General features: G+C 39.9%; 1 protein-coding gene across 4 annotated transcripts in view; it reads left to right on the plus strand.

Annotated features, from left to right (window-relative positions):
• NOS1 (nitric oxide synthase 1) overlaps positions 1 to 23050 on the plus strand; it is a 560003-nt gene that overhangs the window by 485616 nt on the left and 51337 nt on the right. For all 4 annotated transcript variants that reach the window (XM_077292306.1, XM_077292314.1, XM_077292320.1 and 1 more), the window contains 12 exons: positions 5586 to 5748; positions 6644 to 6735; positions 8451 to 8592; positions 8707 to 8846; positions 14081 to 14255; positions 15530 to 15631; positions 15945 to 16139; positions 17312 to 17397; positions 17485 to 17629; positions 18960 to 19064; positions 19196 to 19254; positions 22276 to 22392. In XM_077292306.1, the coding sequence (XP_077148421.1) occupies positions 5586 to 5748; positions 6644 to 6735; positions 8451 to 8592; positions 8707 to 8846; positions 14081 to 14255; positions 15530 to 15631; positions 15945 to 16139; positions 17312 to 17397; positions 17485 to 17629; positions 18960 to 19064; positions 19196 to 19254; positions 22276 to 22392 (1521 nt within the window). The remainder of the gene's footprint in view (positions 1 to 5585; positions 5749 to 6643; positions 6736 to 8450; positions 8593 to 8706; positions 8847 to 14080; positions 14256 to 15529; positions 15632 to 15944; positions 16140 to 17311; positions 17398 to 17484; positions 17630 to 18959; positions 19065 to 19195; positions 19255 to 22275; positions 22393 to 23050) is intronic.

Below are 23050 nucleotides of genomic sequence, written 5' to 3' on the forward strand. Positions count from 1 at the left end.
ATTGGTCGCGGCAGCCATGACAGGCAGCTGCCGAGACCAATCAGCGAACGAATAACGGTGACAGACAGAAGGACAGACAGAAGTACCCTTAGACAATTATATAGTAGATATTTGTACACATATACATATTTGGTGGATTACTATATTGTTTGTTTCATTATCAAGACTTAATTTCTCTGCTATTGCAGTTTGTGAAGCTCAAAGTCTGGAGCTTAGTTGGCATTCTCTGTGAACCACTCTCTCTCTACCCTATGCTCTTACATTGATAATTAGCTATGATTTATGTTTGTAAAGTTTAGAATCATTAATGGGGTTCCCCAAAAATGTCTGTTTCATAATTCAAACTGCAGCCGCCCTAGTTACATGTCTCCACACTGAAGAAACAGAGCTCCAGACTATCTCAACTGTCAAGAGAAGCTGCCATCATAAGCACACATATCTCTCTCAGCCAATTAACAGTGCTGACATGAGACAGAATAAATATTTTCACTGAGCATGTCTACCCCTCCTGCTCAGTCACATGCTGCAAGCTGAAGAAGCAGAGCTCAAGAGGATCTCAATTGTCAAGAGGAGCTGCCATCATAAGCACACATACCTTTCTCAGCTGAGGAGCAATGCTGACATGAGATGCAATAAATCTTTTCACTGAATGAGCATGTATACCCCTTCTGCTGAACACTGAAACTGATGAAACCCTGCCCTCCCGTTTGTGCTCTGTCAGTGAAAAGATCTAATCTGTGCCCTATCAGCACTGCTCCTCAGCTGAGAGAGATATGTGTGTTTATGGCAGCTCCTCTGGACAGTTAAGATAGTCACAAGCTATGTGTCTTCAGCGTGCAATCATTCTGATATATGACTAGGATGGCTGTAGTTTGAATTATGAACAGACACTATGTGTAATGCCCCAAAGTTGTTGTGTATATGACTTTAAGATGCATCAGAGCTAGCAGCTAACTCATTCGGCTTGCACAGTGTTCACATTTCCCTTTGCAGATAAAGTAACTTAGAATTCAGTACATAGAAGTGGTTTACATATGCACAAAGTCGGTTGCAAAGAGTAAAAAAGCATCCCTTCTTTCCATATATGGCCATAAGATCACATGGTTAGACCACATGATCAGATCCTGGTTTAGCGCTATTAGAGAAGGAGACATTTTGTGTTCCGGTGTGTTGCTCAGGAAAAGTGAAGGAACAGGTAGGAAATGAGCAAAGAGAAATCACAGCCTCAGCTTCAGATAGCTATGAGATAAGAACTGTGCATTTAAGCTGAAGTTGAGACTCAGGAATCACTGCGCCATTCTTATATCTGCATTACTATACCAGAAAGTAACTGTGATTGCTGCATTGGAATTGAATCTCTGTTAAACCATCGTTTATCTGGATGTATCTGTGTATTCGTGCAACAAGTTTATCAATAGTCCCTCTGGCCTCCCTGTTTTCTGGACTATTTGGGGTGTACCACATTACATCACACTACCAGGAAACAAAGGTTAATTAAGTTCACCCTGGAGTCGCAAACTTCATTTTATTTTGATCCCTGCCATAGGGAAGTGGTAACATCCACACAGCCTCTGGATTAATCTGGTTCTTATACTGTACATCTGCATAACAGTTGCATTCATTAAACTGTGGGATATTTCAAAAAGGGCTATTTGAAAAGTAATATTTGTTTATTTTGCAGTGGGTTAGAGAAAGAATCACATAATAACCAGAATTTTAGACCCTAGTTTCACACTAACAGAGTGTCAGAATTCCGTTGGAATCTGTGAAAAAAATGTTCCAATGGGAAGCCCGACAAGCCATTCACTTGAATGAAGCCAACGGAGTTACTGTTGACACTATCTGGCTTCCATCCTGATAGCATTTGTCTTTTTGAGATATGCACCAAAAATGCTTAATCTGGTACGATCCTAAGGCTACTTTCACACTAGCGTTAACTGCAATCCGTCACAATGCGTCGTTTTGCAGAAAAAACGCATCCTGCAAAAGTGCTTGCAGGATGCGTTTTTTCTCCATTGACTAACATTAGCGACGCATTGCGACGGATTGCCACACGTCGCAACCGTCGTGAGATGGTTGCGCCGTGTTGTGGCGGTCTGCCGGGAGCAAAAAACGTTACATGTAACGTTTTTTGCTCCCGACGGTCCGCTTTTTCCGACCGCGCATGCGCGGCCGGAACTCCGCCCCCACCTCCCCACACTTCCCCGCACCTCACAATGGGGCAGCGGATGTGCTGGAAAAATGCATCCGCTGCCCCCTTTGTGCGGCGGAGACAACGCTAGCGTCGGTGACCTCGGCCCGATGCACTGCGACGGGCCAAGCCCGACGCTAGTGTGAAAGTAGCCTAAGTAGTGATGAGCGAGTATACTTGGTGCTCGGGTTTTCCCGAGCACGCTCAGGTGGTCCCTGAGTATTTGTGAGTCTCGGAGATTTAGTTTTTGTTGATGCAGCTGCATGATTTATGGCTGCTAGACAGTTTGAATACATGTGGGAATTCCCTAGCAACCAGGCAACCCCCACATGTACTCAGGCTGGCTAGTAGCCGTAAATCAGTCAGCTGCTTCAACAAAAACGAAATCTCAGAGCACTTACAAATACTCGGAGACCAACAGAGCGTGCTCAGGAAAAGCAGAGCAATGAGTATACTTGTTCATCACTAATCCTAAGTAACAGTCTTTATTATATTCAAAAGCTGAATTCAAAATTGTGCTAACTTCAGAGAATAAATCTACCAGTAGCCCTTGGCTCAATGTCTGTGAGGAGTTGACTTTAGTGATTTGCATTCTGTAAATTACAGTCAATAAGGGCTATACAGTAATGTAGTAAAAATAAAAACAGCTCCTCATTACATCATAAAAGCCCAGATAAGCTATCAGAGATGTGTTTTACAACAAGCTTCAGACTGTTTTCAATGAGAACCTACAGAACTGAGAATTTGCACAGTGATAGGGAAATGTAAGTTTAGCAATGTATTTATAAGGCTGGGTTCACATTGCGTTTACAGCAGCCCGTTGAACACATACGGTAACGGGCTGCTGTTAACGCAAGTGCCGGTATAGCTGCCCGCTAGCGCAGATAGAGCATCTGCTAGCTCTATCTGCGCTAGCAGTGACGGACCTGGAAACGCTGCAGCCCGCGTCTCATGGTCCGTCACTCAATGACGGCACATCTTTAGCGCACGCCCATTATGGGCGTGCGCTAGCGATGCATCCGACATAGGAAGTAATGGCAGCCATAACGGACTACGTTACACCGCATTTATGCCGCGGTGTAACGTAGTCCGTCTAACGGACGACCATAACGTAATGTGAACCCAGCCTAAGGGTAGTGGTACTCAATATTTTACATACTGTAGATAAACTGTAAATGTTGGAAGTGTAGAAATATTTAAGACTCTTTTGGAAATTAAGATTTTGTTTTTTCAGTGACCAGTTAAAAAGTTTGTATGACTTTGAAAAAACTTTCAGAAGACATAGAATGTTAAAACGTAATGAAAGAAGCTATGATCAATGGCTTCACCTCCCGTGGCTCCTGGTCAGGCTACTCTGGTAGTCCCCTCCAGGACAGGTAGCAATGATGGGCCACCTAATGATGGGTTCTTGGGCCACCTAATTACAGAGGACTGTGATTTGCTGCAGTGGTCAGGTGACTGGTACGGAACAACACGACTTGCTGTGCTGGCAAAGACCCCCAGAAGGGCCTGCTCTGAAGTCATAGGGGTTAGAGAGAATGACTATAGCTTATTTTAATATTTTGTAATAATCAGATTTGGTTTCTCATAATGGATGCCGACTGTTGCTTTCTATAACTACAAAATGATCATTCTGATCTATTGATCTATCTATCATACATCAAAAAAATACAGCATGCTGTGCATCATATATATGCAAACATTTATTATGTGAAATGTACACTGTATTGCTGACATAAAGAATATACTTATGAAACGGAGTTGATTACCACACAAATGTATCAATTTGAGTGTGCCCACCGGTCTTTTCAAGGAGCTCTTTCTTTTTATTGAACGTAACTTTTCTGGGCCAAAAGCCTCCAAAGTTAAAGGGCAGGTAAGGTCCTGCAAGAATCAACATCAGCCTTAGGGCTCATTCAAACATCAGTTTTTAACGTACAACTACAATCTTTGTTTTCCATGGATAGAACTCATACCTATGATAGTCTATGGGGCTGTTCACATGTCCAATTTTTTCGTTTGAGTGTTTGATCCCTGCAAAATTGTAGAGACATGTCCGATATTGATCTGACTATCGGAACAAAGTCTCCAATGCATGTCTATGGCTTGGATGCCATCCACGTGCTGTAGATTTTTCATGGACTGGTTGATAGGAGAAACTGGAGAAAATTGCTGAAAATTGTATGAAACTCTGATCAAAACACTGATGAAATTTAGTCCTTTTTTCTTTAAAAAAAATTGAAGTCTGAATGAGCCTTTATACTGGTGAGAGGAGTGCTCAATCAAATATGAAGGCATTGACTGCATTCAATGGTATACAACAACAAAAAACTGACCAGCATCCTAACAAAATGAAACAAATGTGAACAGGTGCAAGCTGCAATGACTTCTTGTATCTATGGATGATAAAATCTTCAATGCCTTAGAGCTGAAAATATCAGAGAGATCATGGCAGTGTTAGGGTACCGTCACACAGTACCATTTACATCGCTACGACGACACGATTCGTGACGTCGCAGCGTCGTATGATTATCGCTCCAGCGTCGTAGACTGCGGTCACACGTTGCAATCACGGCGCTGGAGCGATGCCGAAGTCCCCAGGTAACCAGGGTAAACATCGGGTAACTAAGCGCAGGGCCGCGCTTAGTAACCCGATGTTTACCGTGGTTACCAGCGTAAAAGTAAAAAAAAAAAAAAACAGTACATACTCACCATCTGATGTCCGTCAGGTCCCTTGCCGTCTGCTTCCTGCTCTGACTGAGATCCGGCCGTACAGTGAGAGCAGAGCGCAGCGGCGACGTCACCGCTGTGATCTGCTCTCACTTTCCGGCCGGCAGACAGTCAGAGCGGAAAGCAGACTGCAAGGGACCTGACGGACATCAGATGGTGTGTATGTACTGTTTTTTTTTTTTTACTTTTACGCTGGTAACCACGGTAAACATCGGGTTACTAAGCGCGGCCCTGCGCTTAGTAACCCGATGTTTACCCTGGTTACCAGCGAACGCATCGCTGGATCGCTGTCACACACAACGATCCAGCGATGACAGCGGGAGATCCAGCGACGAAAGAAAGTTTCAAACGATGTGCTACGACGTATGATTCTCAGCTGGGTGCCTGATCGCAGTAGCGTGTCAGACACTGCGAGATCGTAACGATATCGCTAGAACGTCACGAATCGTGCCGTCGTAGCGATAAAAATGCCACTGTGTGACGGTACCCTTATACTGAAACACAGGTAATGTGTTTTAGATAGTTAATGCTATTAAAATCCTATAATGATCCATAAACAAATAATGATAATCTATCCTGTAACTTAAAATTGTCGTCATTAATCAAGTCTCCCAATCTGTCGCAACTGATGAATGTATAACGTTTTTGACCTTTACTATTGAAGATTTGGCTCTAAGGCTCACTTAGAGAGAGTGGAAGAAGTAAGAAAGGAGATTGAAACTACAGATACCTATCAGCTTCGCGATACAGAGTTGATATATGGAGCTAAACATGCATGGCGTAATGCAGCTCGCTGTGTGGGAAGAATCCAGTGGTCCAAACTGCAGGTGGGGTATCTTTATCTGTTAAATATATGCATCAGGCTCAGTGCACACAGCCGTTCTATAGAACTGTATAGTTATAATCTGTAAAGCCCTTACCTTGTAATGGGGATATGAGTAGAGAGGAGCGAAATTTGTTTAGGTCGGTTTCACTTGATTTGGCCTGAAGGTTGATTTCAGTCTGATTACAATTGGTTCAAAAGAAAAGTGAGCAGAATGCCATAAGAAAAAGTTAATTATCTTCTGAGGTCTCTCCAAACCCCAAAGTATAATAAATGGCAGGGAGGGAAGGGGTCACAAAATGAAAAAAAAAGTGGAATTACACTCACCTATTCTAGTCCCTCACCTGACTCCTTATCACATGTGACTGTAGCTTACTGTGGTCATGTAGAGGGCAATACAGCCCCTATGACCACACAAGGTCCATCACAGTTGCAGCATAAGGAGTCAGGTGAGGGCTTTGACAGGTGAGTATGATTTTTTTTTTATTATTTTCAGCCCTTCCTGGCCATTAAGAAAAAAAAACAGCAAAATGCCATCTTGCGCTATGCCATTTTACTGCATTCCTGCAAATCGAATACTTAAAATTTCAAATAGGCAAGAATCTGTAGTTTTGTAGAAATTCATGGTGAATTTGATTAATTATGGATTGATTTATTTATCTCAAGTTGTGAGTGTTAATAGATTACTGATATGGATCAGTAGGAACTCCATGTACCGTTTTGCAGGGTCCGTGAATGTGGCTTTGTTTGTATATGGATCCTTGGAGTATTCACAGTAGTGTATCTGAAGTTTATCCTGAAATATGCAGATGCAGTCACTGTTACGTTTTCGAACTCACTCAATGAGAATAAGATGTAGAATTTGGGATAATTACATTATTTTCCTTGTACTGCCACAGGTCTTTGATGCTCGAGATTGTACCACTGCACATGGGATGTATAATTACATCTGCAACCACATCAAGTATGCCACCAACAAAGGCAACCTCAGGTAAGACAGGAATGACACCAGAATGAAAACCATAAGCTTGTGTAAAAGTGCAGACCAAAATATTATTATATGCAGCCACTGGCTTATCCTAAGGATAGAACATCATATTAGGTTAGTGGGGGTCCTACAATTAGCTATTTGAAGTAACCACAGCAAAGGGCAATGCAAGGTGTTGCAGTGTTGTCCAATTCATGCGAACAGCACAATAATATAATACCTTGAACTGCGCAACGTGAGATTTGTTGTATCTTTTAAGGTATGTGTACACATCTTTTAGATGCTGACACACCCGACAGGTTTTGCTACAGGAAGATACATCAAGAAATGTCTGCTGTGATATTCTTGTGGAGTCTTCTTTGGCGTCTGTTTTCGTGGTGGATTTACTGCCAGTGTCTTTTTTTTTAAAACTTGTATATATAAAATAGAGAGCGGCTTCCAAGCAGAATTCTCCTGAAGAATGGACTGGTTGCTCATTTTAATCGCTCTTTGAAACTTGAGACATATAAACCTTAAAAAGTTGAAAATGCTGAACATAGGAACAGCAAGTTGTCTTTATATTGCTTTGCATGTTTATTTTTTATTGAGTGTGAGTTACGGAGAGTTTCCACCTGAAAAAAAGACTTTGAGTGCACATACCCTAAATCTGTGACAAAAGCATCCACAGAGCCCCAGCCTATAGCACTTATACATTTGTAAGGTTTATCTGATTTCTTGTTCTTTCTAGAGTTAATTTTTCAGATTCACTTTCCATATAACTCAGGAAATCCATGCTTGTTTGTTTCTTAATAGGTTTCTAATTATTGTTTTAATTCATACAAGCATACTAAGAACAGTTAAAAGACATAAAAAGCCAATCAAATTCCCTTGGGGAAAAGAGAAGAGGGAAAGAGAAGGACCCAAATAAATTAGTTCATTTTTCCAAAACAATTCTGTTTATGCTTGAGACTAACAGTGTAAGATCTTTTTGATGCCCAAAACTGGAAAAGCAAATTAATGCTTATTAGTTTATTTGAAAAAGAGCATTTATTGGATATTAATTTAGCAGTCTGGCTATGGGACGGCACCAAGTCTGCTAGAGGGCTTGTCATGTGTGGACTAGATGCATTTTTAATACGTTTCCACAGCGAAAACACACTAAACATGCATGTGTGTTTTTTTACTTGCAAAGTTTTTGCATCTAATACATTTCTATGGCGAAAATATGTATATAAAACTCAGCATACCTACAAGAGAGGTTGACATGTTGTGGATTTCAAACACGCACCTCATGTCAGTTTATTCTAAGTAAAAAAAGATAAGTGTGGGCATGAGATTTCTATAAATCCCATCCATTGTGTTGGAACTGTAAAACCAGGCATTTTTTTGGCAAGTGAAAATACACAGCATCAAAAACACATAAAAACTGATCGTGAGAAGATAGCCTTAAAGATCCATGATTGTTGGGGGCCCTGTTGGAAATTCTGTATTATGGCCCAGGAGCTTCAAGTTACACCACTGCCCAACCCTATAAATTTCATGCAGAGATATAAACTTACTTTATGGTCATATTGCTTCAGAAAACTGTGAGGTTCAACATGTGCTTAAAAATTGAGGAGTAATGCAAATCTTACTTATGGATAATACTGGTGAGATCTTTGTAGCACACTTTATAATATACATTATGCCAACCAGCTTGTCTGATGTTGTTGAGGCTTGTCTGATGTTTCTTTTCACAGATCAGCAATCACTATTTTCCCCCAAAGGACTGATGGAAAACATGACTTCAGGGTCTGGAATGCACAGATTATCCGTTACGCTGGATACAAGCAGCCTGATGGCTCAGTACTTGGGGATCCAGCTAATGTAGAGTTAACTGAGGTAATCACAATATTGAGCTAATCATATATGGTTGAGGGATACTTACATCAGGTTCTCGCTGTTGAACATTGCTTCTATTCTATCTTCTTTTATTGAAATGATTTCCATTGACAGATTTGCATTCAGCAAGGCTGGAAAGCTCCTCGAGGCCGTTTTGATGTCCTCCCTCTTGTTCTTCAAGCAGATGGCAATGATCCAGAACTGTTTGAGATCCCACCAGAAATGATCATAGAGATCCCAATCCGGCATCCTAAGTATGATAGCATAATCCACTGTATTAATTATCAGTTTATTATGTGCTTGCCAGGTATGGCATAATTATTAAGTGAATGTAGCGCAATGATGCTGTGGTATAAATGTTTTAACAAATGAGCGCTTGTATACTTACCACTAAAGGTGACAGTTTTGTCTACAGTTGCACCATGTATACTAACACGTAGGAAAGTGTGATTTCATTGCAATTGTTGGTCCAGTTGCAATCCAATGATAGTGTATAAATGATAGTCTGGACAGGATGGAATTGCTAAGGATTTTTCCTACCTGCAAATTTCCAGAGATTAAACCTGCAGCAGATAACAACAGTTAATCTACATGCATAGAGTACTGAAAAGTGTCTACAGCATAAATAGAAACATGGAAAACATATATGGCTCCTAACAAGATGAAACAACATAATGCCATATTATGTAGAAGCCAGGTAAATAGGATGTGCAGGACACACCAGAATTAATACATTACCACAAAGAAAAATGGTGTACTAGTCCAGAAATTAATGCAAATAACAACTTTATTAAGATACAAATACAAACAGGTAAAAAATGACAGTACAGGGTTAAAATCGGCTCACCAGCCGTAGTTGCAACTATGGCTGGTGAGCCGATTTTAACCCTGTACTGTCATTTTTGACCTGTTTGTATTTGTATCTTAATAAAGTTGTTATTTGCATTAATTTCTGGACTAGTACACCATTTTTCTTTGTGGTAAGGCATTAATGAATAGTACACATAACGCTGAGTGACAATTGAAATATGTGGCCATAGCAGCCTTTATTAATTACAACATGAATACAAACAAACGTAAAAACTATTCTTTCCTAAGTGATTTTAGATGGCCCACCAACACTGAACATTACCGAATACAACACTCCCCAGTCACACCGCTCCAACTCGGCGTTAACAGACTGTCACAGTACTGTCCACACAACAATTCTTTTGTTCTTCGAGAATCATCCCGGCAGGAAGTAACCATACTTACTAATGAAGGGTCACCATACCTCCGATGTAACCCTGACCCCAATTAAACAAGGTCATCCCTGACCTTCTAACTTCCAGCTGCCATGATGAAATTAAAACCTAATACCAAAATCACACACACCACAACCGAAATTTGATCATTGCCAACCAAACATAAAAAGAGTCGTGGGTGGGAGGATTGTTCACTGGTCCAGTACCCGAATAGAATTTATTGGTCCACGTGTACTCCTCTTCTTTTAAGGTACCCTAAAATATCCCACCCCCATAATCTCTTATCCAGTCCTGGTCTCATGCCCCCTATGTGACCTAACCTACAATCCCTAAATTCACGTGGTATATACATGCATATTAAAAGTTAACCCTTTCCTGGCCTCCTACATTCAAGCCCCTGTCATGTCCGGGCTTACTCTACTGTGCCCGTTCCAGCCCTATCTTTCTGCAGATTTATTCCTTGCAGAAATATGAGCATGTTGTGTAGCACAGATTTCATTCACAGAAGGGGGCAAATTTATACCTCATTCAGATATCATTTTTCTGCATATGTGTGCTATCCCATGTTTTATATGGAGAACACTCGTACCTATAATAGTGAATGGGGCCGTTTGCACATCTGATATTGATCCAAGTGTTGGATCAACATCAGAAAAGAAAGTCTATGTGTCAGTGGAAAAATCGGAACGCTCTTGAATGCCAATTTACATGGACTATTAAAGAAGAATTCCCGTCTTTATTTTATTATTAAGTGTGTGTTTATGTGCATGTAATGTAGTGTGAGTGCAAACACTCGTTTAGTGGCCTGAACACAGCGCACGTAAATACAACAGAAATGCTTCTGTGGATGTGCAATATGTTAGCATTTGGGGCCCAATTTTAAACTTTTGCCTAGGGCCCTTCTTTGCCTAAAACCAGCCCTGGCTGTACTGATATATCATTATTATCATCCCCCAACCCGTAATATGTTATATTGCTCCAAAGCCTGTGTACAGGTGTGTACAGTGCGCTCCCGGCTGTACCAATATAACCTTATTATAATCCCCCGACCTGTAATTTGATATATTGCTCCAGAGCCTATCTACAATATGACCCTGGCTGTACCGATATAACATCATTATCACCTCCTGTATCCAACCTATAATATGTTATATCACTCCGGGACCTGTGCACAGTGTGATACTGACTGTACTGATATATAACGTCAATATTATCCTCCATCTCACCCCCACCTGTAATATGTTATATCGCTCTGGAGCTTGTGTACAGTGTGACCCCAGCTGTATCAATATAACGTCATTATCACTTACTCCATCAGACCTGTAATATGTTATATTGCACCGCGGCCTGTGTACAGTGTGACCCTGGCTGTATCAGCATGTGCCCAATTTTCCTTGTGTAAATACAGCCTTAGCCCTCTTCAATTAATTGTTTTAATAAACTGTTGTTATTTTGCCCACAAACATGAATGTCCACAGGCAATTTTCCTGTAGACATTAATGTATGTGGGCTTTTTTTCTGTGGGCATTTTTCCTTTGGGCATCTTTTATGGAATTTTCCTAGACACATAGTATAACAGATTTCTTTGTGTCAACATACAGTACAGACCAAAAGTTTGGACACACCTTCTCATTTAAAGATTTTTCTGTATTTTCATGACTATGAAAATTGTACATTCACACTGAAGGCATCAAAACTATGAATTAAGACATGTGGAATTATATACTTAACAAAAAAGAGTGAAACAACTGAAATTATGTCTTATATTCTAGGTTTTTCAAAGTAGCCACCTTTTGCTTTGATGACTGCTTTGCACACTATTGGCATTCTCTTGATGAGCTTCAAGAGGTAGTCACCGGAAATGGTCTTCCAACAATCTTGAAGGAGTTCCCAGAGATGCTTAGCACTTGTTGGCCCTTTTGCCTTCGCTCTGCAGTCCAGATCACCCCAAACCATCTCGATTGGGTTCAGGTCTGGTGACTGTGGAGGCCAGGTCATCTGGCGTAGGCGTAGCACCCCATCACTCTCCTTCTTGGTCAAATAGCCCTTACGCAGCCTGGAGGTGTGTTTGGGGTCATTGTCCCGTTGAAAAATAAATGATGGTCCAACTAAACGCAAACTGGATGGAATAGCATGCCGCTGCAAGATGCTGTGGTAGTCATGCTGGTTCAGTATGTCTTCAATTTTGAATAAATCCCCAACAGTGTCATCAGCAAAGCACCCCCACACCATCACACCTTCTCCCGCATGCTTCAAGGTGGGAACCAGGCATGAACAGTCCTTTTCAGCATCGCACAAAGACACGGTGGTTGGAACCAAAGATCTCATATTTGGACTCATCATACCAAAGCACAGATTTCCACTGGTCTATTGTCCATTCTTTGTGTTCTCTAGCCCAAACAAGTCTCTTCTGCTTGTTGTCTGTCCTTAGCAGTGGTTTCCTAGCAGCTATTTTACCATGAAGGCCTGCTGCACAAAGTCTCCGCTTAACAGTTATTGTAGAGATGTGTCTGCTGCTAGAACTCTGTGTGGCATTGACCTGGTCTCTAATCTGAGCTGCTGTTAACCTGCGATTTCTGAGGCTGGTGACTCGGATAAACTTATACCTCAGAAGCAGAGGTGACTCTTGGTCATCCTTTCCTGGGGCGGTCCTCATGTGAGCCAGTTTCTTTGTAGCGCTTGATGGTTTTGCCACTGCACTTGGGGACACTTTCAAAGTTTTCCCAATTTTTCGGACTGACTTACCTTCATTTCTTAAAGTAATGATGGCCACTCGTTTTTCTTTACTTAGCTGCTTTTTTCTTGCATAATAATAATAATACAAATTCTAACAGTCTGTTCAGTAGGACTATCTGCTGTGTATATACCAGACTTCTGCACAACACAAGTGATGGTCCCCACCCCATTTATAAGGCAAGAAATCCCACTTATTAAACCTCACAGGGCACACCTGTGAAGTGAAAACATTCCTGGTGACTACCTCTTGAAGCTCATCAAGAGAATGCCAAGAGTGTGCAAAGCAGTCATCAAAGCAAAAGGTGGCTACTTTGAAGAACCTAGAATATAAGACATATTTTCAGTTGTTTCACACTTTTTTGTTAAGTATATAATTCCACATGTGTTAATTCATAGTTTTGATGCCTTCAGTGTGAATGTACAATTTTCATAGTCATGAAAATACAGAAAAATCTTTAAATGGGAAGGTGTGTCCAAACTTTTGGTCTGTACTGTATATGTCCAAAGACTTTACTTAAGGGCTCATTTCCACATGCAAGAAACACGTCCGTGTCTCGTATGTGGAAACCAAGCTCTGGCGCCGGCACTTTGGAGCGGAGCTGTGCAGCTCCATGTGTTCCTATGCGGCCGCATGCTCCGCTCTGGAGTGCCGGCTCCACAGCTTAGTTTCCACATGTGAGATACGGACGTGTGACTCGCATGTGGAAATGAGCCCTAAGTCAGATATACAGAATCAACCATTGCAAAATTACTAGGTGAGGGGTATCATTTAGTGTCATAGGAAAACATGCCTAGATTCATTACATCCAGGCATATTTTTTTGGAAGGAGAATGTTGCTATTTTTTTAGTAGAATTGTCAGGATAACTAGAAATTATAAAAGTCTAAAGTTCTGTTCCCATGATGAGTACTTGGTGAGTTTTGATGTTGCAAATTTTCTGTAGCATTTCTGTGCCTATTATATTATTTTAATTTTTCAGCACATACCAAACGTGCATTTTTTTACCTGCAAATTTTCCACATGTAATGCAATTCCACCCTTTATATCATCATTGGAATCAATAAGGCCACGTGCACACACTGAGTATTTGGTCAGTTTTTTACCTCAGTATTTGTAGCCAAAACCAGGAGAATAATACAGAAGTGGTGACATGTTTCTATTAGACTTTTCCGCAGGTCCTGGTTTTAATTTACAAATTCTGAGGTAAAAACTTACCAAATACTCAATGTGTGACTGAGGCCCTAATACATTTGTGTATTAGAACATTTTTATTTCAATTGTTCAGTTACAAAAGCTTGTATATTTTTATCTTCCTAAATCAGATTATTTCCTCATGACGCTACAGAGATTTCCATTGGCTCTGTTATATTATGATTTTATAAAATTCCAATATAATGAACAACTACGTTTACATATACCAGATATCTATCACGTGTCCATATTAAACAGTTTGTGCATATAATTTAGATCCATTGTAATATTACATCACTTCTAATTCTTGTCATCAGGTTTGAATGGTTCAAAGATCTGGATCTGAAGTGGTATGGATTGCCGGCTGTGTCCAGTTTACTCTTAGAGGTTGGAGGCCTGGAGTTTACAGCTTGTCCTTTTAGTGGATGGTACATGGGGACTGAAATTGGAGTTCGAGACTACTGTGATAACTCCCGCTATAACATACTGGAGGTACTGTGGCCTGGTAAAGAGCTCCATCTTTTGGTAGCATTAGATAATAAAACATCACTATCAATTAGTCCTATTTTACTGTCTACCAGATGATATATACACATTATATATTCAAGACACATAAATGATGCAATAGGTGGCCAATATTAACCAATGGACAACAAAATATTACATCTTATTTGCAAACATTATTTTACTAAAAGGAGGCAACATTTTGAATAATGTATGTAATATTTCCATTTGCAAAAATTAAATCATACTGTAGTTTTATTAAAATACTGTTGCAATACATAACGGAACAATCATTAGTCTAATGCTCAGATCGAGAGGTTATAGATCTGGTATAAATTATGTAAGCTAAGAAATATAAAGAAACTAAAATGTTTTATCAATTATATTAACAACATACAAGGATAAGCTACTAAAGAAAATAGAAAAGTGCGCCTAAATAATTTTTTTCTCAGGTGAATTTGGAAAAAGAAGTGTATTCTGTGGATAGAAGCGACTGTATGGCTCCACAGCTGCTTCCGTTAAAAAAAAAATAAAAAAAATAAATAAATGAAGAAAACTTGAACCTGAAAGTATGACTTTCACTATTCTTGGTAGTTAGACTACCGTGTGGGTGTAGCGAGCAGTTACTTGATCGGCCTTTGTTATTTGCGTAGTGTGCGTTAAATGAGTAAGACATGAAAATCATTAGAGTACCAAATAAATTAATAGCTGGCGCTCGCTGAATGGCCTTTTGGAGCTTGAAACATAGGTAAAATCCAGAACCAATATCAGCTTTTCAGACACAACTACATTACTGATGAGAGAATGTCCCCGGATAAGGTGTTATACGAGCATGCTCATGTGCTAACCGAGTGTCGTTGGCGTGCTTGAATAATATGCTCGAGTTCCCGCGGCTGCATGTCTCATGCTATTCAACAGCCACAGCACATGCAGGGATTGCTTAACAAACCGGAAATCCCTGCATGTGTTTTGCGGCTGTGGAACACCCGGGAGACATACAGGTGCAGGTACTCGGACGTATTTTTCCATGAACACCAAAGCACTCGGTTAGCACCCAATCATGCCGGATCACACCTTATCTGAGCACGTTCGTTCATCACCAAATTAAATTTCACACTAAGTAAAAATATTCAGAGAGAAGAGATAGAGTAATAGCCAATGTTATTGTTCATCTTTGCTAAAATAATCCAGGCTCATTGTGCTGAAAATGTTACACTTTATCATTTTGGACAGATCATATTTAATAAAACTGTTTCCTGCAGGAAGTCGCTAAAAGGATGAACCTGGACACAAGAAAAATGTCTTCTCTATGGAAAGACCAAGCTTTGGTGGAAATTAATATTGCAGTTCTGTACAGTTATCAGGTGCGTCACAAATTTATGCATCACAGTCGTGATAAAAATAAATAAAATAAGGATACTCTAGAGGTTAATCACTGTGGACAATGAAACTTTGGTGAATATGTCAGTTATATGGATACACGTATATTACAAGCTGTAGACAGTCCATTAGTTATTGTCCTGAAACAGCGCCACTGCTGCTACTGCTTCACATTCATTTAAATAAGATAAAGCTGTAATACCAGGCACAGCCATAAGACAAGCGTGGCACATTTAAAAAAAAATAAAATGAGAATATTCCTTGATCATAATGAGTTGTTTTCTTTTTTTCTGTCAGAGTGATAAAGTAACAATTGTGGATCATCACTCTGCTACAGAGTCATTTATTAAACACATGGAAAATGAATACCGGTGTCGTGGAGGTTGTCCTGCTGATTGGGTCTGGATTGTACCCCCAATGTCTGGGAGCATTACTCCAGTATTTCACCAAGAAATGCTCAATTATCGTCTGACACCTTCCTTTGAATATCAGGTAGTATGGTTCATTTGTCTTAGAAAGTGCATAGAGAAATATCTGAGTACTAAGCTCCATCCTACTCCACTAAATGTCCATCTTACTATACTAAAAGCTTCTGGTAGACTTGTGGTAAGGCTGTGATCACACTATCAGTATTTGGTCAGTATTTCACATCAGTATTTGTGAACCAAAACCAGGAGTGGGTGAAAAATGCAGAAGAGGTCACATATTTTGGATGATTTTGGCTTACAAATATTGATGTAAAATACTGACCAAATAATGAACATGTTAACGTGGCCTTAGCTGCAGACACTGATCATAGTAATACTCTTATGTAGGGATAAACGGATCCGTGGAAGTTCGGTTCTGGTATCCAACTCAAACTTTAGTCCCAAGTTTAGTTAAAGTACTAGAACTGTACACGAACTTGAACCTGAACCCAAATCCCATTGAAAACAGTGGGGACTCAAACTTTGGAGATGGAAAATTCTCTCTCTCCCCCTGGATTTCCCCTATAACTCCGAACATTAAAACGGACTTCTGGGAGAAGTCCATGTTTGGAGTTTAGAACCATCCGGTAGGAACCCCGAACTTTTAAGTTTAGGTTCGTTCATCTCTACTCTTGATTAGAGAAGAGCGAACTGTGAAGTTTGGGGTTTGCACTGGATACGTAATGTCTGGTGCTGAATTCCGAACTCCAAACACGGACTTCTCCTGGATGTCCGTTTTACAGTTCAGGAGTCTAGGGAAGAGAGAGAAAGAGAGATTTTCAAGCTCCAAAGTTTGGGTCCCCATTGAATTCTTTGGGGTTCAGGTTGAAGTTGGGTACAGTTCCGGCTCCCGAACTGAACTTTGGACCAAAGTTCAGTCGAACTCAACAAGCCCAAACTTCCACAGGTCCACTCATGCCTACTCTTAAGGCTTCTTCTCACAAGTGTTTGATATGAAAGTGTGCTGTTTGTGTGCCCCAGAGTCCACATACAGACTCATCCGCTACAGTGGCGAGCACACAGAGCCAGTAACATCCGGAATTTGGAGACATGACTGGGCTGACTTTTAGTATGGCATTCTGAACCCGGCTTAAGGAGCAGTGCTAAAACCTTCATGGAAATAAATTGCAGTCAGCAGAAAGTTTAGTAAACCATCATATTCTGTACCTGACAATGTGTATATTTTGGTATGTGCAGCCTGACCCTTGGAATACTCATGTTTGGAAAGGAGTGAATGGGACTCCAACTAAGAAGCGAGCCATTGGGTTCAAGAAGTTGGCCAAGTAAGTAGTTATCCAAGTGTCTGAAAACAGACAGTACAACCAATTGAATGTTTAATATTTATAACATCTGCTAAATTGGTATTGCAGGGCAGTGAAATTTTCAGCAAAATTGATGGGACAGGCAATGGCTAAAAGAGTAAAAGCTACAATCCTTTATGCGACTGAAACTGGCAAATCTGAAGTCTATGCAAAAACATTATGTGAAATATTCAAGCATGCCTTTGATGCCAAGGTCAGCCTATTGTATTTCTTGAATCAATGAGCTTGTATGAAACATGTAATGATGCATCATGTTAAATAAATGTCTGTGGACTTATGAGAAAGGAGACTGGTGCATAACTAATAACTGCTATTTTTCACATTTCAAGATTGCTTTGTATAGCGCTAAGATCGTACCGCCTTCTTAAAGACTGGCCATGTAGTGGTATGTTCACATAGAGCAATCACACACTTGTTGTTGAAATGGCCCTGATTAATGAAAAGGTTGATGTGTCAATGACATTTGCACAACAAATTTTCTACATGTTACCATATACTAAGGATTTGTCCACACTAAATTAATTTCAGGAGTACAAAAGCACAAGTTTCAGGAAACTCTCCATTTTTGGAAGAGTTTTTCTTTTCCTGAAATAATTCCTGAAGTAATTCTGAAGAGGTTATGAATCTTATGATGTGTTTTAGAAGATTTTTTTTCCTAAGAGTTTGTTGCAGCCTCTTGATTGGACACTGCATTGTCAAGAGAGTTTTTGAAAGTGGTCTGCCACAAATTTTTTGCAAATTTACTTTGGATGTGTTGAAGTCCTAAGGGATTGCAAATGGTCAAATTCGGGGTAGAAATCTGCAGCATAAATTGTAGATTTCAAATCCAAAAACTAATCAATTTTCAATGTTTACACTGCGCATGATGAGATTTTCATCTAATGTGATACACTGAAAATTTTCCACCAAGAACATCTAAGACAAAAAATCTCTACAGTGTATCTTATTTGCGGAAATTTTCCTGCAGTAAATCCACAGCTGATTTTACATTCAGATAACTGCAGATTTCACTTTTTCTACTCTGAAAGGAGTGAGATCTGCTGCAGAAATATATATTCTGAAGATACTAAATGCTGTACAACATGTTCAGTAGCAGCAACATTCATGTGAAAAAAATTGCAGCATGTGGATGAAATTTGTTAAATTTCATCCGCATAATTGCTACTGTAATTCACTGTGGATTAGAATCCACACCAATCCCTCCATCTCTAAATTTAGCCTATGATCTTTGCGATATGGTTCATTTAAATTTACGATTCATTTGTTTTATAATTTACGTCAATTTCTGCCCTAAATTATTTAGGCCTTTGGAGGCCCCTTAATTGTTTCTAAACTCTGCCCACTTCTTCCATCTCCTTTAAAAAATGAAAAGAGTAAAATAATTTTATACAATAAACTCAAAGCATGACCCTCCCGGGGGACTTGAGTTGAGGGGTACAGCTTTACACAATGTTTTTCTAGTTTACCATTGCATCATTTATCCATTAAAGTTTTGCTAATAAAGCAAAAACGTTTCTCTGTAGACCACGCCAATGGAAGAGTATGACATTGTGCATTTAGAGCATGAAACCCTTGTCTTAGTGGTGACCAGCACCTTTGGAAATGGAGACCCACCAGAAAATGGCGAGGTATGAAGCACATGTATGAAATCCTTATTTTGAGTGCTGAAGTTGGATATTTGGGGAAAAAAACAAGTGCTCAGGTCATGTATTTCCACAGAAATAACTCACCTAATATAGTATTGTTTTCTCTGTTATAGAAATTTGGTTGTGCCTTGATGGAGATGAGACATCCTAATTCGAACATGGAGGAGAGAACGTGAGTTACCATTATGCCATAGAGGCAGACTCCCTGCACCCAATAAGCCCTCATTTATTAAGACTTCTACTTACCAAACAATCCTAATTTATGTGGGACTGTCTTGTAAACCAAAATACAAAAAGATAGAGGATATCCTAAAATTAAAACTAGACATTTTGGAGCCTTCCCAGAAAAATTGGAGACAAGCTTTAAAATGGTCCTGAATTGAGACTTCACATGTTGGCGAGTATAACAGTTGCCCTTCATGCCAGTAGAAGCCATAGTCACTATATTTTCCTAAACTACTTTGGAAAATGAAAACTGCACTATTGTTCACTGTTGTAGGCAAAAAGTCAGATTTTCCTGGTCGTCTCTGTGCACATTTCATCACACCCTTATATTTAGCAGGAATAAGTTCTCATCAAATGCATAGATGCATGGGGCTCTAATTAGCTAACTGAAGGGCAAAAGAGAGTCATTTTGTGCTCCTTCAGGGTGGTATCTGTTGGCATACTTTTTTTTCTCAACCTTATGGGAAAGCGCAGCAGTCTGTGCCACCAGGGTTGCCAAGCATCCAGAAATTCCTGAACAGTTTGTAAAAATAGGACACTTTTTTGCCCTGTCTGTAAAAATAAATTTAGGCGTTTGTGATATTTTTGAGGCTGAAGAAACTTATACAGATATTTTTTTCATTGTAATTATCATAATTTTACAATTCACAGTGAATGCAGCTAATGACTTTATATCAGAATTATGAGCTGAAGACACATATCACTGATAATCATAAAATGTATTATAGTTTTCCAATTTGCCTACAAAAAATATTGCCTGTCCGTGTTTTTTTGATAAGCTGTCTAGAAAAAATAAAAAGTCAAGTTATCCACCCTGTGCACAACAAATGTCATTGTGTGTGTCTCTTACAAAAGGCTCAAACCTTGTGTGACGCTCAAACCCGCTTCTGAGGAATAGGACAATCTAAAAAAATTTGATAGATATTGTAAATTCTTGTTTAAAGTAAATAGGTTTCAACCATTATCAACTAATTGAGAGCATATAATATATGTCACGGGTTTACCGTGACAGAGAGATGCCAGATTACCCCAGCAGCTGATTAGAAGCACTTCACCATCATATTAAACAGTGCAGGTTTCTGCTAACAGTGCAGCGGTTAATGTGTTCAGTTGAGAGCTGCTAGAGATTTCCACTGTAGATGGTCTCAGCTGTTCAGTGTTGGCCACTCCCCTCTTCTATCTATACTCGCCACTGGCTATCAGGGATGCCAGTGTTAGTTTCTTGCTCTGGAACTGCAGTAGTTGATTGTTTGGGGAGGCGTTTGAACTGTTTATATTAAGACTGTTGCTTGGTAGTGATGAGCGAGTGTACTCGTTGCTCGGGTTTTCCCGAGCATGTTCGGGTGGTCTCCGAGTATTTGTAACTGCTTGGAGATTTAGTTTTCATTGCCTCAGCTGCATGATTTACAGCTGATAGACAGCTTGAATACATGTGGGGATTTCCTAGCAACCAGGCAACCCCCACATGTACTCAGGTTGGCTAGCAGCCGTAAATCATGCAGCTGGGTCAACAAAAACTAAATCTCCAAGCAACGAGTACACTCACTCATCACTATTGCTTGATTATTCGGTTGTGTGCATTTCCTTCTCTCTTATTTGTTTTTTCCTTCCTTCACTTTCCAGTGTTCGACTCTGGTGTGTGTGACTGCATATTATTGTGATAGGTATTTTTGTTTATCCCTGTACATATTCCCTTGTTAGTATGGTTTGAGTATTTTCATATTCTACTATTATCGACTTCACTGGGTGGAGGAGGGAACAGATTAAGGGCAATGTAGTGGAGTGGGGTTGGTGCAGTGCGACAGAAAGGCAGAGACCACAGGAAAGTTCAAAGCAAAGTGTCTTTACTGTCCAAAGTAACTCACAAATGGAAAACAAATGGTATCCTCCGAATCGCAGCCAAGGAGTCAAGACAGTCCGTATCTAAGACCTGTTGCCATGGGCGACTGCACCACCGTGTTACACCGAGGGGGTGCCAGGTATTTTGGCTTCACTTGGCTCCTTGTTACTTCACACATAAGCCAAGACTGACACCCTACCCTTTGCTGCAGGGTTTTTAAATGGAATTTGTGGTCATGGGCCACTTGTAAGACCCGGATGGAGAGAGTGAACTGCCCCACTACCATCCTGTAGTTCGCTCCAAAAATAAAAGCCATTATCGAGTTTTCTTAAACATTGCCTTGGCCAAATAATTTGACCAGGTCCACGCTTACTTTTATTTTGCACTGCAATCATAGCTATGCCTGTGACTGCAATGCACTCCAGTGGCCTCAATGCACTTCTATGCACATCCTGGAGGACACATATCACCCCTCGCATATGATCCCCCTCACTGCCTCACAGCAGATTAAGGAACTCAGCATGGTATGTGGCCCCGGCGTCTTCACCATTAGAAGTAATCCATGGAGCAGAGATAGCTAGGGCACCCCTAGCGCTAGTGACAGGGAAGGGGCCCTGACCCTGGGATATCCGACAACAAAACCATGACAATATATTTGTAGTATACAATAATTTTTTAATTAAAATGTCATAAAAGTGAACTTTAGCTCTATGTGTATCTATGAAAATCCTTAATCTTTTGATTTGTGTTTGAAATATTGATGTACAGAATGAGTAATTTACACATGATGACAACTGTTCAGTATCTTCCCTTTGGCTACTATAGGAAAAACTGTCAAATTTTGATGTGACAGTAAAAAGACAGTTTCTTGATCTATGTATTACAAATCATAATAATTAGATTTCATAGATAATTTATCCAAAATAAACTAAATATGACTAGACTGCATCCCAAATATGTCAATAATAATTAAATACTAAATTCTCATTTTAAGCAAAAATTATAGTTGTTCATTGTAAAACTATAGGGTTCTCTTAGGATTCTTTCCTTGAATGGTTGTATCAGTTCAGTACATAGATGAAGAACTCTACCTTCACTTCATATTATTAATATTGTCTTTCTCTTTAGGAGCTACAAGGTGCGTTTTAACAGCGTGTCTTCTTCTGCTGATGCTCGAAAGTCATCTGGAGATGAGACAGGCCCTGGAGATAATTTTGGAAGTGCAGGTCCCTTTGCCAATGTCAGGTAAGTATAGGATATTCTACAAATATCTACACTGTTCAGCATTGAAATTGCGACACCATGAAGGAAGAGTATTTGACTTATGAAAATCACAAGATCGATACCTTGGAAAAATGTTGAAATCTATTTTATGAAATATATCACCAAGATCCAATCACCAGGGGTCAATTTCAACAATTCTCTCTGCAACAGACCAGCCTTGTCGCTTGTCAGCTCTTTTCTACATTCCTTGGAGCTCGCCACATTCAAGTCAATCGCCAGACATGTACCATCCCACAAAAAGCAGAGTGGACCAAAGTAGAAGTGATGTTGTTGTCACCACCTCCTAGCAGTAGGGAGTCGGCAGATTGTACATCACTAGGATATGCCACCAATGTTTACACTGAGACAACGCATTTAATAGCTATCTGGATAGGACCTTGGAAACTGGTTTATAGGTTTATAGGACAAATACTGTACATATACAGGTCCTTCTGAAAAAATTAGCATATAGTGTTAAATTTCATTATTTACCATAATGTAATGATTACAATTAAACTTTCATATATTATAGATTCATTATCCACCAACTGAAATTTGTCAGGTCTTTTATTGTTTTAATACTGATGATTTTGGCATACAACTCCTGATAACCCAAAAAACCTGTCTCAATAAATTAGCA

The sequence above is a fragment of the Ranitomeya variabilis genome, chromosome 1, assembly GCF_051348905.1.
Source record: "Ranitomeya variabilis isolate aRanVar5 chromosome 1, aRanVar5.hap1, whole genome shotgun sequence".
NCBI classification, from domain to species: Eukaryota; Metazoa; Chordata; class Amphibia; order Anura; family Dendrobatidae; genus Ranitomeya; species Ranitomeya variabilis.